General features: G+C 67.7%; 2 protein-coding genes across 2 annotated transcripts in view; both read left to right on the top strand.

Moving 5' to 3' along the window:
* BSN (bassoon presynaptic cytomatrix protein) overlaps positions 1 to 9743 on the top strand; it is a 35842-nt gene extending 26099 nt beyond the window's left edge. Inside the window, 9 exon segments of the mRNA XM_023747823.1 lie at positions 3 to 1352; positions 3350 to 3504; positions 3506 to 5406; positions 5665 to 6443; positions 6565 to 6664; positions 7152 to 7283; positions 7472 to 7526; positions 7875 to 7975; positions 9650 to 9743. Coding sequence (XP_023603591.1) covers positions 3 to 1352; positions 3350 to 3504; positions 3506 to 5406; positions 5665 to 6443; positions 6565 to 6664; positions 7152 to 7283; positions 7472 to 7512 — 4458 coding nt within the window. The 3' untranslated portion in view covers positions 7513 to 7526; positions 7875 to 7975; positions 9650 to 9743.
* APEH (acylaminoacyl-peptide hydrolase) overlaps positions 7862 to 15034 on the top strand; it is a gene marked incomplete at its 3' end in the record, with an annotated part of 11889 nt that continues 4716 nt past the window's right edge. Inside the window, exons 1-2 of the mRNA XM_006107069.1 lie at positions 7862 to 7975; positions 13246 to 13365. Coding sequence (XP_006107131.1) covers positions 7862 to 7975; positions 13246 to 13365 — 234 coding nt within the window. The remainder of the gene's footprint in view (positions 7976 to 13245; positions 13366 to 15034) is intronic.

The raw sequence follows: 15034 nt of genomic DNA, 5'->3' as shown, positions 1-15034 counted from the left end.
AGCAGCGGGAGGAGCGCCAGGCCCAGTTCGCCCTGCAGCGGGAGCAGCTGGCGCAGCAGCGCCTGCAGCTGGAGCAGATCCAGCAGCTGCAGCAGCAGCTGCAGCAGCAGCTGGAGGAGCAAAAGCAGAGGCAGAAGGCCCCCTTCCCCGTGGTCTGTGACGGACCCGGCCGAGGGCCTCCCCCGGCGGCCACCGAGCTGGCGCAGAATGGCCAGTACTGGCCGCCCCTGACCCACGCGGCTTTCATCGCCTTGGCAGGACCCGAGGGGCCGGGGCAGCCCCGGGAGCCCGTGCTACACCGTGGCCTCCCCAGCTCTGCCTCGGACATGTCGCTGCAGACCGAGGAGCCGTGGGAGGCCGGCCGCAGTGGCCTCAGGAAGCGCCACTCGATGCCACGGCTGCGGGACACCTACGAGGCGGAGCCGGGGCCCGAGCCCAGCCCAGTCAGGAGGATTGCGGACAGCAGCGTGCAGACGGACGACGAGGACGGGGAGGGCCGCTACTTCCTGAGCCGGCGGCGCCGCACCCGGCGGAGCGCAGACTGCAGCGTGCAGACGGACGAGGAGGACAACGCCGAGTGGGAGCAGCCCGTGCGCCGCCGCCGGCCCCGCCTCTCCCGCCACTCGGACTCGGGTTCGGACAGCAAGCACGACGCTGTGGCCTCGTCCTCCACAGCCGCCCCCGCCAGGGCCACGAGCAGCGTGGGCATCCAGACCATCAGCGACTGCTCCGTGCAGACGGAGCCTGACCAGCTGCCCAGGGTCTCCCCCGCCATCCACATCACGGCGGCCACTGACCCCAAGGTGGAGATCGTCAGGTACATATCGGCGCCGGAGAAGACCGGGCGCGGCGAGAGCCTGGCCTGCCAGACGGAGCCGGACGGGCAGGCCCAGGGCGGGGCCGGGCCGCAGCTCGTAGGGCCCGCCGCCATCAGCCCCTACCTGCCCGGCATCCAGATCGTCACCCCAGGGCCCCTGGGCAGATTCGAGAAAAAGAAGCCGGATCCCCTGGAGCTCGGCTACCAGGCCCACCTGCCCCCGGAGTCCCTCTCACAGCTGGTGAGCGGCCAGCCTCCCAAGTCCCCTCAGGTCCTCTACTCGCCAGTCTCGCCCCTGTCCCCACACCGGCTCCTGGACGCGCCCTTTGCTTCCAGCGAGAGGCTGAGCAAGGCTCACGTGAGTCCGCAGAAGCACTTCGCGGCCGACGGCGCGCTCCGCCAGCAGACGCTGCCTCGCCCCGTGAAGACCCTGCAGCGGTCTCTGTCCGACCCTAAGCCCCTCAGCCCCACCGCTGAGGAGTCTGCCAAAGAGAGGTTCTCCCTCTACCAGCTCCAGGGGGGGCTGGGGAGCCAGGTATGGGCACAGGGGCTGGTCCAGGGGGGGGCCGGGGTCTCTGCTTAGCCTGGGCCCCAGGGGAGGCTTCTGGGGGATGGACTGGGCTCCAGAGGGAGGAGTGGAGGACAGAACCTTCCCTGAGGCTCGTGTGGAGCCTGCTGCTTGGCCAGGACGTCCTAGGCAGATGCACCCCAGGGGCCCTGCATCATCCGTGCAGACACCAGTGGGAACTGCCGCCTCCTTAGCACCGCCTCCTCCGGGCCACACCCCCTGTCAGCCTCCCTAGCCCTCCTGCCGGGCCCTTTCCACTCCAGACCTCCACTGTGGGTGTTTCCTGAGAAAACCGGTCCCACACAGTGACTGTCCCTCCTCCCAGCCCTGGCCTGGCCTCCGTGGCCCCACACGAAGCCCAAGCCCTTGTGTGGCATTGGGGGCCACCCAGCCGGCTGCAGGGGGCGCTCTGCCCCCTCGGGCCTTCAGCAAGTCTGTTCACACACCTGTCTCCCCCACCCCCCGGTCCCCCAGGAGCTCCCGGAGCATAGCTGTACCCTGGTCTGTGGCTTTAGTTGCTAAAGGGACTATGAGAGGTGGCCTGCATGCGCGGCCGTGGGGGGTGAGGGGGTGAGGGCCTCACGCCAAGGACCCGAGTGCGGGCTGAGGAGGGGGGCGTCTTTCGAAAGCCCTCGGAGTCTTTGGAGGTTCTAGGCGGGGAGACAGGACATGGCGGGCATCTCGGAAAGCCTCCTGGCGGAGCGCGGGCAGATGCGCTGCAGGAAGAGACTGCAAAGAGGCCAGGGCAGCCGGAGCCAGAGGCGTCCGGAGGCGTATCTGCCGTCTCCTGGGTCTGATGCAGAGGAGAGAGGTGGGCCTCGGGGGCTGTGCAGAGCCCGGGTGTGCAGGCCAGAGGAGTGCGGTGGGGTCAGGAGTCTGGCTGGCAGGGAGGGCCGTCAGAGCAGAGGTGGCCTGGCTCCAGGCTCCAGGGGACAGAGTCCCAGGGCTGGCCACGTGGGGCCATGCCACAGTGAGCACTCATGGTGCAGCCAAAGTAACAAGACGGACACAGCCCGAGTCCAGCAGTGAAGCCTGTCCCATGGAAGGTCCCCCTTTTGCTCAGAGGTCTGGGGCTCACTGTTGCTTGACGTACAGTGAGAGTGGGCGGAATTGTCATGCAGCTTTGCAAGCTAAAGTGTGAGGAGCCCGATGGCAGGCCCCATTGCATTCTGGGGGCTTGGGTAGTCCACGCCTGGGGCCTTCTGGGAAGGCGACGAGCCAGAGACAAAAGGAGGGCCCAGGGCAAACCTTCCAGCAGCGAGGAGGGGCTGGGAGGCAGCGTCAGGCCCGCACACCCTCCCCCCACGGCAGCCGTGACCCAGGAGATGGACTCGGAGCGTGGGGCTCAGTCCGGGCTGCGGAGAGAGCTGGGGCAAGGCTGCCAGCGCAGCCACAGGGTGTGGCGGGTGGTGCCGGGCAGCTGGGGGAGGAGGGTGGCAGGCAGCCGAGGTGCAGGTCACGTTAGAGAGGAGGGGCAGGAGGCAGCAAAGGCCCCAGAGCGGCAGCCGCTGACACCCCGTCAGCCCGTGCTCCTTCCCAGGGTTCCTGGGAGCTCGCCCCGCTGGGGGCGCTCTCCTCCGGGACCCTCTCCCTGCACCCACGTCCCTCCTCACGGCCCCGTCCCCACAGCTGAGGGGACCACGCCCAGAGCCCGACCCGCACCCTCCTCCCCTCAGGGCCTCCCGTGGGCGTCGGCCAGGCTTCTAAGAGCCGCGTGCTCTGATGTCTTCGGAGCCGGGCCGGTGCTGGAGAGAGCCCAGGGCAGCTGTCCTCCCCGCCCTGTGCCCAGAGCACAGGCAAGGACCACAGGCCGGGAGCGGGGTGGGCGGGCCTAGAGGCTGCCTGCTGAGTCAGGGTATGGAGCCTAGCCCCTGCCCCACCAAAGCCAGGGCTCTTCCACCCTGTGCCCCGCCAAGCCACCCACACCCTGGGTCTCAGTGCTGCCGCCCTTCCCTCTGTCTCAGGTGTCGGCGCTGCCACCCAACGGCCTGGTCCGCAAGGTGAAGCGGACACTGCCCAGCCCTCCCCCCGAGGAGGCCCACCTGCCCCTGGCTGGCCAGCCCCCCCCCCAGCTGTACGCGGCCAGCCTGCTGCAGCGGGGGCTGCCCGCCGCTGTCCCCCGCCAAGGCCAGCCTGCTCCGGGAGCTGGACCGGGACCTGCGGCTGGTGGAGCATGAGTCCACCAAGCTGCGCAAGAAGCAGGCAGAGCTGGACGAAGAGGAGAAGGAGATCGACGCCAAGCTCAAGTACCTGGAGCTGGGCATCACACAGCGCAAGGAGTCTCTGGCCAAAGACCGGGGCGGCCGCGACTACGCGCCCTTGCGAGGTCTCGGTGAGCATCGGGACTACCTGTCGGACAGCGAGCTCAACCAGCTGCGGCTCCAGGGCTGCGCCACGCCCGGACAGTACGCAGACTTCCCCATCGCCGCCGCGGCTCCCGCCACCCCCTCCGGCCCCGCTGCCTTCCAGCAGCCCCGGCTCCCCGCTCCGGCCCCGCAGTACTCTGCAGGCAGCGCTGGGCCGACTCCCAACGGATTCCCAGCCCACCAGGCACCTGCCTACCCTGGCCCCAGCACGTACCCAGCGCCTGCCTTTCCTCCCGGCACCAGTTACCCTGCTGAGCCTGGTCTGCAAAGCCAGCAGGCTTTCCGGCCCACAGGCCATTATGCAGCCCAAACACCCATGCCAACCACACAGAGCGCCCTTTACCCAGTCCCGGCCGACAGCCGTGCCCCCCACCCAAAGCCACGCCAGACGTCACTAGCCGACTTGGAGCAGAAGGTGCCCACCAACTACGAAGTGATCGCCAGCCCCGCCGTGGCCATGTCGTCAGCCCCGTCCGAAACCAGTTACAGTGGCCCCGTGATAAGCAGCAGCTACGAGCAGAGCAAGACCCCAGAGCTGCCCCGGGCCAGTGACCGCAGCAGCACGGGCCCAGCCCCCACCTACCCCTCCGACTCTCACTACGCCAGCCTGGAGCAGAACGTCCCTCGGAACTATGTGATGATCGACGACATCAGTGAGCTGACCAAGGTCAGCACCTCCACGGCCCTGGACAGCCAGCGACTGGAGCTCCTGGGCCCGAGCGGCGGTGGGCGTCCAGGGAAGGAGCCAGGAGAGCCAGGGGCCCTTGAGGGGCCCACACTGCCCTGCTGCTATGCCCGGGGGGAGGAAGAGTCCGAGGAAGACGCTTACGACCCCCGTGGAAAGAGCGGCCCCCACCGGGGCATGGAGAGCGATGGCCGAGCCGCCAGCACCCACTACTACGGTGACAGCGACTACCGCCAAGGGGCTCGCGCAGACAAGTACGGTCCAGGCCCCACGGGGCCCAAGCACCCCTCCAAGAGCCTGGCCCCGGCCGCCATCTCGAAGCGCAGCAAGCACCGGAAGCAGGGCATGGAGCAGAAGGTCTCCAAGTTCTCGCCCATCGAAGAAGCCCGGGATGTGGAGTCAGACCTGGCCTCCTACCCTCCCGCCGCGGGCAGCAGCGGCCTGGCCTCCCGGGGCAGGAGGTTCCAGGACGAAATCACCTACGGGCTCAAGAAGAACGTGTATGAGCAGCAGAGGCACTACGGGGTGGCCAGCCGGGACGCCGCGGAGGAGGACGACCGCATGTACAGCGGGAGCAGCCGGGCCCGGGGCCCAGCGGCGTACGGCGGGGAGAAGCTGTCCAGCCACGACGTCGGCAGCCGGGGCAAGGGCTACGAGCGGGAGCGCGAGGCTGTGGAGCGGCTTCAAAAGGCAGGCCCCAAGCCCTCCTCCCTGAGCATGGCCCACGGCCGGGCCCGGCCCCCCATGCGGAGCCAGGCCTCGGAGGAGGAGAGCCCTGTCAGCCCCCTGGGACGGCCCCGCCCCACGGGGGATGCCCTCCCTCCTGGAGACACCTGCCCGCAGTTCTGCTCCAGCCACTCCATGCCCGACGTCCAGGAGCACGTCAGGAACGGCCCACGGGCCCACACGTACAAGCGCGAGGAGGGCTACCTCCTGGACGATTCCCACTGCGTGGTGTCCGACAGCGAAGGTAATGGCTGTGGGGTGATGGCTGCGTGCCCAGCACGGGGCCTCCCACCCCTGGGTCCTGGGCCCCGATCTGTCCCCGGGGGTTCTGGCCTGGCGCCTCCTTCCCGGGCCTCTACCTTCTCCACCTGCACCCTGGCCTGGCTGTGGGGGGGCAGGTCCTAGTGTTGCTGGTGGCCGTGGTGCCCGCCTTGGTGTCCTTGCATGGCTTCGGCGAGGCCCCCGCCGGCCCGGGTGATGCTGTTCTGCTTGGTCTCTGCAGCGTATCACCTGGGCCAGGAGGAGACGGACTGGTTCGATAAGCCCCGGGACGCCCGCTCGGACCGCTTCCGGCACCACGGGGGCCACGCAGCCTCCTCCTCCCAGAAGCGCGGCCCCGCCAGGCACAGCTACCATGACTACGACGAGCCCCCCGAGGAGGGCCTGTGGCCGCACGAGGAGGGTGGCCCAGGCCGCCACGCCGTAGCTAAGGAGCACCGGCACCACGGAGACCACGGGCGGCACTCAGGCCGCCATGCCGGCGAGGAGCCAGGCCGGCGTGCTGCCAAACCACACGCTCGGGACCTGGGCCGCCACGAGGCTCGGCCTGCTCCTCAGCCCAGCCCGGCCCCGGCCACGCAGAAGAAGGGCCAGCCCGGGTACCCCAGCTCGGCCGAGTACACGCAGCCGCCCCGTGTGCCGTCAGCCTACCACCACGCCTCCGACAGCAAGAAGGGCTCCCGGCAGGCCCCACAGCCAAAGCCAGAACCCCAGCCGCAGCCGCAAGGTCGCCAGGCGCCTCCAGGGCCTCAGCCGTCCCAGCAGCCTGCAGCCAGGCAGACACCCTCAGCAGCAGCAGCAGCAGCAGCACGGGCGCCGCAGCCCCAGCCCCAGCCGCAGCTGCAGGGCCCCGGGCCACAGCCCCCCCAGCAGACGCCACAGGCGCGGACACAGCAGCAGGGCCAGCCAGCCGCCCGGGGTCCCGCCGCTGCCACCAGCCAGCCAGCCGGGAAGCCTCAGCCCGGCCCCGCGGCCACCGCAGGCTCCCAGCCAGCAGGAGCGGTAAGCAGGGCCCCAGGGCTCAGCTCCCCAGGGCGGCGGCCACAGCCTGGCCATCCCCTTGGCTCCTGCTGGGCGCGGTCAGTCCACGGGCAGCGTCTCAGCTCTGGGTTCTGTGTTGCAGCCGCGGACAGAGCAGACCACCGCCTCTAAAGGGGCAGCCAAAGCGGCCCAGCAGGGGAGGCCCCCTCAGGCTCAGCCACCGCCAGGACCTGGACCTGCAGGTGAGCCTGCCCACTGTGCCCTCGCCTGTGCCGCAGGGAGCCTGGCTGCCCCTGCACCCACCGCCCTCGCTCCGGGCACCGCAGGCCCCACTGCTCCTGAGAAGGGGCCTGGGCTGTGGCCTCCCCGGCAGAGGACGAGCCTCTTAGGATGAGCACGGGGTCCGCACTGGAGCCTCGGGGGCCCAGGCGCTCTCGGCAGGGACCTGGGAGGGACGGGAGCCCAAAGCAGGACCTTGACTTCCTCCTCTCCCTCCTCCTCCTCCCTCCTGACTCCCGTCCTCCTGGTCTTTCCCTCCTTTTCCTTCTTGACCTTCTTCAACATCCTTTTCCGCTTCTTCACACCCTCTTCTCCCTGTTCTTCCTCTTTCTTCCTCTGTCCTCCCGCCACCCCTGGCACTTGTGTTCAACACCCTCACGCCGTCCCCCTCAGCTCCAGGAGCCAGGTCGAGCTTGGCTGTGACGGTGGTTTCTCTCCCGCTCCCCCCAGGCATGAAAGCTGGAGCCAGGCCCGGAGGCACCCCGGGGGCTCCCGCTGGCCAGCCAGGGGCCGAAGGGGACAGCGTGTTCTCCAAGATCCTCCCCGGGGGGGCCGCGGAGCAGGCGGGCAAACTGACAGAAGGTGAGCGCTGCCCATGCCAGGTGCCGGTGGGCGCTGTCCCGGGCCCTGCAGACGGAGCTGGGTCTGGGGGCTGCCTCCGCTGGGTCCCTGGGCTGGGCCAGCTGGGGGCTCGGGCTGCACTGGCTTCCCAGTGCCCTCTGACCCCGCCCAGGAGGGAGCCTGATGCCTCTCTCCTTTCCACCTCACAGCGGTCTCTGCTTTTGGCAAAAAATTCTCCTCGTTCTGGTGACCCTGCCCGGAGGGGTGAGTATGAGCTACTGCACCTCCTCCACGCTCTAGGTCCTGGGGTCCTGGGGTCCTGGGGGCGGAGTCTGGGCTTCAGCGGGAGGTGATGTGGCCAGAGCAGCAGGGCCCACTCTTCTGAGTGTGGGGGGAGGAGGAGGAGGAGGGAAAGGAGGGAACCTGTGCCCAGAGGCCCCAGCACAGGCCGGCTCCGCAAGTCCCTGCGCCCCACACGGTCCCAGCAAAGGGCAGCGGGGCTCCCATCCCTGTCCTTCTCCAGCACCCCTGCCCCCAGGGCTCTCCCAGCGAGGAGTGGGCGTTGGGTGGGGGCTGGGATGCGGCTCCTCCCAACCTCCATGCGCTCCGTAGGCTCTCAGGCTCTCGATGAGATGGAGGGAGGTGGTGTCGTTGTTGTGGAAAAACCTCTGGAGTCCGAGGCCTGGGCGCAGCTCTGGACTCTGCGTATAACAGTGAGTGTGGGGACCAGGCGGGCGGGGCGGCGGAGGGGTGCAGGCCCAGGGCCTGCGTGTGACGGAGACACGAGCTTGAGGTCATACACTGCAGAACAGAGTGAGTGGGGGAGACGGGAAAGGACAGAGGAGGGGAGGTCCCCGGACGGGTAGGCTCCGTCCCAGCCCCGGTCAGCCCGGGGGAGAGAAAGGGCCCAGGCGGGTGGGGGGCCTCCCCCTGGAGCCTTCCCTGGCGTGGCCCTGCCGCTGGCGAGGAGAGGCATGGCATGCGGGATGGCAAGGAGGGTCTGGCCTGTGGTGCCCTCTGTGCGCTGCCAGCCCCTCCTGCAGCCATGGACCGGCCTCCCCGCCTCCTCTCCGCTCCCCAGGCGGGGCCCAGAGGCCCAGTGCTGCTCCTGAGGGCAGGCGTGGGCGGCAGGGCCAGGAGGGCAGCGAGAAGGCAGAGGGGCCTGCGCCAGGCCTGCGGTGGGAAGGCGCTGGGTGGGGTCGAGGGGCTGCCTGCCTCTGGAGGAGCAGGGGACGGGAGGGGAGGGCCACCCCCTCACTCAGTTATTCCGGAAATGGTTCTCCAGCCCTAGGCCGGGGCCCGGCCTGCTCCCGTGCTGGGGACACCGCGGGGCCAGAACCACGTCCCCACACTCAGAAGCTGACAGTCCATTGAGTGGGACAGAGGACAGAAGGTTCAAGGTGAAAGTTAGGTCCAAATGGTGGTTTCTGAAGCGGCGACGCGCTCTGAGCCCATGAAGTCGGGGCAGAAGGGTCTGCCCTAGAGACAGTGGTCAGGGCGAGGGAGACCGAGAGGGGGCTGGGCGGGTGCAGGGGAACAGCATCCGGTGCCGGAGGCGACAGGTGGGCCTCGGACCGGACCGGCAGCCAGCACCCCGAGCCCTAGCCTGGCGGGAGAGGCTGGGGGCGGGCGCCTGCGGGGCGGGCGTGGGCGGCCAAAGTGAGGAGCCTGGCCCGTATCCTAATTCCAGTAGCCACAGAGCAGCACCCCCAGTGCTCTGCCTGCCCTCACCCCACGACACGGGCTCCCTGCCCCTCTCCTGCTCAGCCGGGTGGCTCCTCGTGCGGCCTGCAGCACCTGTGACATCAGGAGCCGCGCTGAGGCGAGGGCAGCGTGGCCAGGTTCCTGGCCGTGCCCTTTGGGTTTAGGGCTGGAGCTCAGTCCCTGGGAAGGGACAGGAACCCCGGGCGTGGCTGGACTCTGTGTCCTGCCACACGACGTGGGTGGGCCGCTGAGCTGCTCACTGCCTGTCACGGGTCTCCCGCCAGCTCTGCGTTCGGCTAACGGGGGGCGAGCAGGCAGCGCTGCTGTGCGAGGCCGTGTCCTGGTGGCTGGAGAGGCTGCCATTTCAACAAACCCCACTCCCTCCTCTGAAGCAGAGCAAAGAGCAGCGGTCGTGTTAAGGAGCATCCCTTCTGGCCCACCCGACTCTGCTGCTTCCTGTCCTTCTCTTCGACTCAAAGCTGCCGGGCACCCATCCCCCAGCCTCGGGTGGGAGCCTGAGTGGGGAGGAGGCCATGGCGTGTGGCAGGCAGCTGAGAGGAGCGCGGGTGGGAAGCAGCTGTCCACAGCTCATGACAAAATCCTCTTTCCTTCCTTCCCGCCTCCCTCCTCCCTCCCTCCTTCCCTCCTCCCTCCTTCCCTCCTCCCTCCTTCCCGCCTCCAAGCATCTACAATCTGGCGCACACTTGGCTCCCAGACTCGCCGGAGGGACGGACATGGTGGGCGGTCTCCGCTGGACAAGTGGGACCACCTGCCGGACCCCTGCTTGACTTTCCGGAGCCCCTGCTCTCCTGGGGCGCCGCCTTCAGGCTGGGGAGGGAAGAGCCTCTTTGCAGACCCTGCGGCCTGGCCAGCCCGGCTTCCCATGCGTTATACACAGAGTTGGCGCACGCTGCCTTTCCCACAGACGCTGCCTCCCTCCACGCGGCCAGAAGTTCTTCCACAGCCTGGGACTGAGAGCTGGGCCCCTGCTCCGTGTCCTCCACATTCCAGCTGGCCCACCTCCCTCTGCCGCCGCAGGGCCCTGCCCCGCAGCCTGCCCTCCGGTGACATCGGAGCAGACTTCCGTGTGCTGTCGCAGGTGGGGAGGACTTGACAAACACTAGGACCTAACACTGTCTCCTTGCTGGAACCAGAGGCCATAGCACCGCAGTGCAGCGTGGGCCCTGGCCGAGGCTCCCGCAGCCCACGGTGGCAGTGCCCGCGCTGGCCGCCATCTCAAAGCCATTCCCCAGCCATCGCTCCCGGGCACCGCCATCGTCTCGACAGCTGGCTCCTCCCCCTCACGCCTGGGGGTTTCTTTTGATTTCGAGAGCAGCCTTAACATTTCAGTTGGTTTACGTGTATACCTCATGAACATCTTCTTTGGTTTCTCCTTCTCCCTCCGCCTCTCCTTTGCTCACCCCTTGACTCTCCTCCCTCCACCCCTCCGTGACTGACGGTTTGGTCCCTCGCTGCTCAGTCCCTGCTCAGCACAGGGAGGAGGCTGACTCCGAAGCAATAGTGGGCAGCAGGCCGCCCAGAGCACAACCCGGGCCAGGCCTCGGGAGCCCGCCGCCTGTTTACTGTGCAATCCAGTCCTTCTTAAGCCATCGCCGGGGCGGCTCGCAGCAGAGGCCAGGCTTCTGGCCGGGCGGACCCAGCGCCTGCACTGGGGAGTGTGGCTCCCTCCACCCCCTGGTGGACTGGGCGGCCGCCCTCCCCAGGCCCTGCCCTCGGGGACTTTCTGTCTCTTGGGCACAGCCACAGTCTCATCTCTAACGTTCTATGCAATGAAATAGAAACCCTCAAAGACAACTGTTAATATTTAATAAATTCCATGTTATGTATAAGGAGTTCATTGCAAACATGCAATTGAGAAACTGGATAGATATGCTCATCTCAGACCCCTCCCCGCCGCCCGCTCCCCTGTGGCTCTGTCTGTGGCATGTTTGACCCGTGGCCGGGCGCTGACGCCGGCGAGTCGCTGCCCCGTGGAGCATGCACTCGCAGCCTCTTTGCACGCTCTCACCCATTTCCAATGCCCAACCCTCTTGCTTGGAGTCCTTGTTGCCTCAGAACCTCCCCTCCAGGAGCGTCCGCTGCCTGTGCACGAGCTAGCAGGGGCCTGCCGGGGTGCCGCCGGAGCTCACCAAGATGGCAGGCGAGAGGCGTCTCAGTGGACACTCGGTGAGGCCTGCTCGGGGCGGGTGTGCGGGAGCATTCAGAAGGCTCCCCTCACCCACCCTTGAGCCAGAGGCATCCGGCCACCCCTACCCTCGGGGGCAGAGCTGGACTGTGTCTGTGGCCTGACAGGCCCAGGGCAGGGCCTGGCTGTGTCCTAGGGCCCCGGCCCAGGCTGGCTGCTCCAGGTCCCTCCCCTGTGGCTGGAGGCGCAGAGGCCTGTGAGCCAGGAGGTGGCTCCAGGGGTCAAAGGGTGCTCAGGAGAGCTGGACATCAGGCCCTCGTGGCAAGGGCAGCTGACAAGGTCATCTCGGACCGAGCAGGTGTCCCCACAGGCAGTGGCTGCAAGCCCAGTGTCTTGGGAGGCTTCTCATAGCAAACCCTGAGGCCGCTCTGCCTCTGTCCCCAGGCCCTGCACTCCTGCCACCCTCATCGCTGGAGCCTGGCCTCCTGCTGCTCGCTGCTCGCTGCATCCCTGCCACTGAGCCAGGAGCCGGCAGGGTGGCTGCCGCCCCGGCCCGGCCCCTCCGAGCTCTGGTTTGCACCGTGCATTTCTCAGGGTCCACATTTCCATGCTTCCCATCAGGTCTACACGGCCCTTCAGAGAGGGATCCTGGCCGCTTCGGGGGGGATAGGAGGTGTCAACCTCTGTGTTGGGCCTGAGACCCTGGTCCTCCAGGATTTGGGCCTCACGCATCCATGGCACTTGCCTCCTCTGAGACCAGGCCTGGGCTCCGGGCGGCGACCTGCGCAAGGGCTGAGGGGGGCCACCTCCATCACCTCTGACCGCCCAGGGCCAGCTGGGCACTGGGGGCCCACAGCAGCTCTCCTGCCACTGAAGCCGGGGGTGGGCAGCAGCAGGCAGATGGCTGCAGGCGGCTCCATCAGATCCGGCCTCAGGCTCTGACATGCTAACTTTTCAGCAAATTTCCTTCTGGCCGAGCCCTCCGAGTTTGAAAGGTCTGACATCTGTCCCTCCCCACCCCCAGCGTACACACAGGTCACACCTGTGCCTTCACTCCTGTGAAGGCGGCCGGAGCAGGCCTCGGGCACAGGCGTCCTGGCCCTCCTGTGGATGCTAAGGGACCAGCACTCGGGGCCGTGGGCAATGGGGAGCCCCGGGCATATCTCCAACAGGAAAGGGTCCCTAGGACGCCGTCCAGGCCTCTGCATACCTGCCGCCCAGCGTCAGAAGCAAGGGCATTCATTTCACAGCGACACCCCCTCCCCGCCATCTGCTCCGTCCCGGGGAGAGCGAGGTCTCAGCCGTGCTGAGGGCAGCATGGCAGCCTGGCCCCGCCCGCCCTGTGTCCCCTCCCCCACTTTGTAAATAGGTGTCATCGTGGACTCGACAGGGTCAGAGTGACAGGCCTGGTCAACTGAAACTCCTCAGAGATGTCACCCGTCTCCCTGGGCACCCAGCCTGCCCCCTGAGAGCCGTGGAAGTGGTGACACCGTGCGTGCATGTGACCCGGTGTGAGTGGGTGTGTGTGTCCGCCTCCAGCTCTGACCCCGTCAGCCCCCTGCAGGCGCGGTGCCCTGGCTGCGGCCGCCCAGCCTCGCCCCTGCTGGCTGCCTCCTCCTCCCCCCCTCCTTCCCTTCAGTCCCTCCCCCCCCTCTTTCTCTCCTTCTTTATCTGAGGGGGGGAGTGCTGTACAAAGTCACACAAACAAGTTTACAGTTGTAAGTGCAATGACCGAGCCCTCCACATGACCTTGTGAAGTGTGTGCGTCCTCCGTGCCCGTGAGAACTCGTGCTACTTCCGTGTCCCTCCCCTGTGCTGTGACGAGGTAACTGTGGCATCAGAATAAAGGACTTGATATCCACAACCTGCAGACTGTCTCGGGTGGTTTCTGACGGGGGAGGCTCAGCCAGAGGAGCACACCCCCCAGCTCGCGACAGTCCTGTCCGTGGAGAAGCGTGAAAGGGCAGAGTGCGCAGGTGCCAGCCAGGCAGGGCCAAGGCCACGCGCTGTCCACGTCGCAGCCCCCACTGAGGCGCCCCGGGCAGGTCCCAAGCTTGGCCCTGGAGGTGGTGCCTCCTCCGCCTGTGCCCAGTGTCCAGGCTGCACAAACCGCTTTCTGGGCCCTGGTTCCAGGGAGCCGGCGAGCAGGTGCTGCCCCCTGATGCCGCCAACAAGTCCTACACCCGCCTGCCTGGCTGTGTCTGCTCCAACCCCCAAATTCAGGGGCTGCCAGACCTCAGTCCTGCCCCAGAAGTACGGGCGAACCTTACTAAAGGAGCCCAGCGTTGCTAGGCAACTTTAAGACCACAGATCAACAAAAAGAGGCTCACCCTGGCCTCTGGCCTTCCGCCCCCTCCCCAGGTTAGCACCTTGATGCATGTCCTTCTTGTTTGTATTTTTCTATTCTTTTTCATTTTATTTTTTAAAAATTATTTATTGATTTCAGAGAGGAAGGGAGAGGGAGAGAGAGACAGAAACATCAATGATGAGAGAGAATCATTGATCGGCTGCCTCCTGCACGCCCCCTACTGGGGATCGAGCCCGCAACCCAGGCCTGTGCCCCCGACTGGAATAGAACCCAGGTCCCTTCAATCCACAGGCCGATGCCCTATCCACGGAGCCACGCCAGCTGGGACTCTTCCTTGTCAGTTTACACAGAAGTTGGAGCAAGCTCCTCCCATTTGTTTCTGCATGTTCACCCAGGGACTCGGGTGGCCACCCCCGGTGCCCAGCCTCGTTTCCAGCGGGTCCACTGCCCAGCCCCGTGGACAGGCACCGTGTCCCCGCTTTCCCGGTGCAAACACCGCTGGAGGAACCTCCCAGTCGCCAGCCTTCCACCCCACTGGCGGCCGGGCCACTCTTCCTGTCCGGGTCCTGCCTGGTTTGCTCACAGTGCCAGCGGCCTCCGGACCTGAGGACTGTTTTTCCTGAAGGAGCTGATGTGGCTGATGGGGAAGGCGGGCGGATTGCGGCCAAAGGCAGGGCAGGGCACGGAGCCAGGGCCCTGGGGTGTGGGAGACCAGCCAGGCTCAGGGCACCGGGAGAAGGGACATCCCTGCTGGCCCGGCTGCTGCCCAGCCCCTCCCGCCCGCCTTGGCCACCAGAGCCGCTGGGTCCTGGGCCACAGGCAGCTCTCCGGCTCTGGGTGAGCTGGACCCCCCCAGGTCCTCTGCTCCCAAGAGCTTGGACTTCGGCCGGGGAGGCAGGCGTCACTGAGTGGGGTGGGTGAGGGCTGGGGGGACCGATAGCTCGCGGGGCGGGCCTGGTGGCTGATAACGACACCCCGAGGGCTCAGCAGCCCGCCCTTTGGCCCGCACCCCAGCGCTCTGCACCCCAGCGCTCTGCGAACCCCGCCCAGGCCAGGCCTGGCGCTGTCCGGGAAGGTTCGCCCATGTTGTACCAGGAGGGACCCACCGGCAGCCCAGAGCGGGAGGTTCCTGGGGGCAGGCGGCTCGTACCCCGCCCGATGACCGGCCCCTCACTGGCCCTGCCCCCCCAGGCCCGGCCGGCCGGCCCACCCTCCTGCGTGGCTCCCACAGGCACCCCCTCTCCTGGAGACCCCGTGCCCGACCCCCCTCCCACCAGCCCTGCGCGACCCTGAAAGCCGCTCCTCTCCTCGGGGTCCCGCCCAGGACGCCCCTCGGGTCCCGGCTCTGCGTCTGGGCCCCGCCCCCGACCATCGAGGCCACGCCCCCTCCGCGAACGGCCCCGCCCACTCGTCGGAGGCCCCGCCCCTCCTCCCGGGCGGCCGGGCGGCGCGGATTTCGGGGGCTCCTCCAGGCTCCGCCCCCCAGCCTCACTTCCGGGCGCCGCTCACGCTACTCACCACGGCAGCGCAAGGAATCAGGTAGGGCAGGTTAGTGCTCTGCCTGCAGTTCGTGCGGCCCCAGTAGCGGACCAGGACTGACCTTGTTGTGTTCCC

Source organism: Myotis lucifugus, unplaced genomic scaffold (assembly GCF_000147115.1).
Source record: "Myotis lucifugus unplaced genomic scaffold, Myoluc2.0 scaffold_999, whole genome shotgun sequence".
Lineage (NCBI taxonomy): Eukaryota > Metazoa > Chordata > Mammalia > Chiroptera > Vespertilionidae > Myotis > Myotis lucifugus.
Note: the sequence above shows the minus strand (reverse complement) of the source record. Positions and strands in the feature narration are given on the sequence as shown.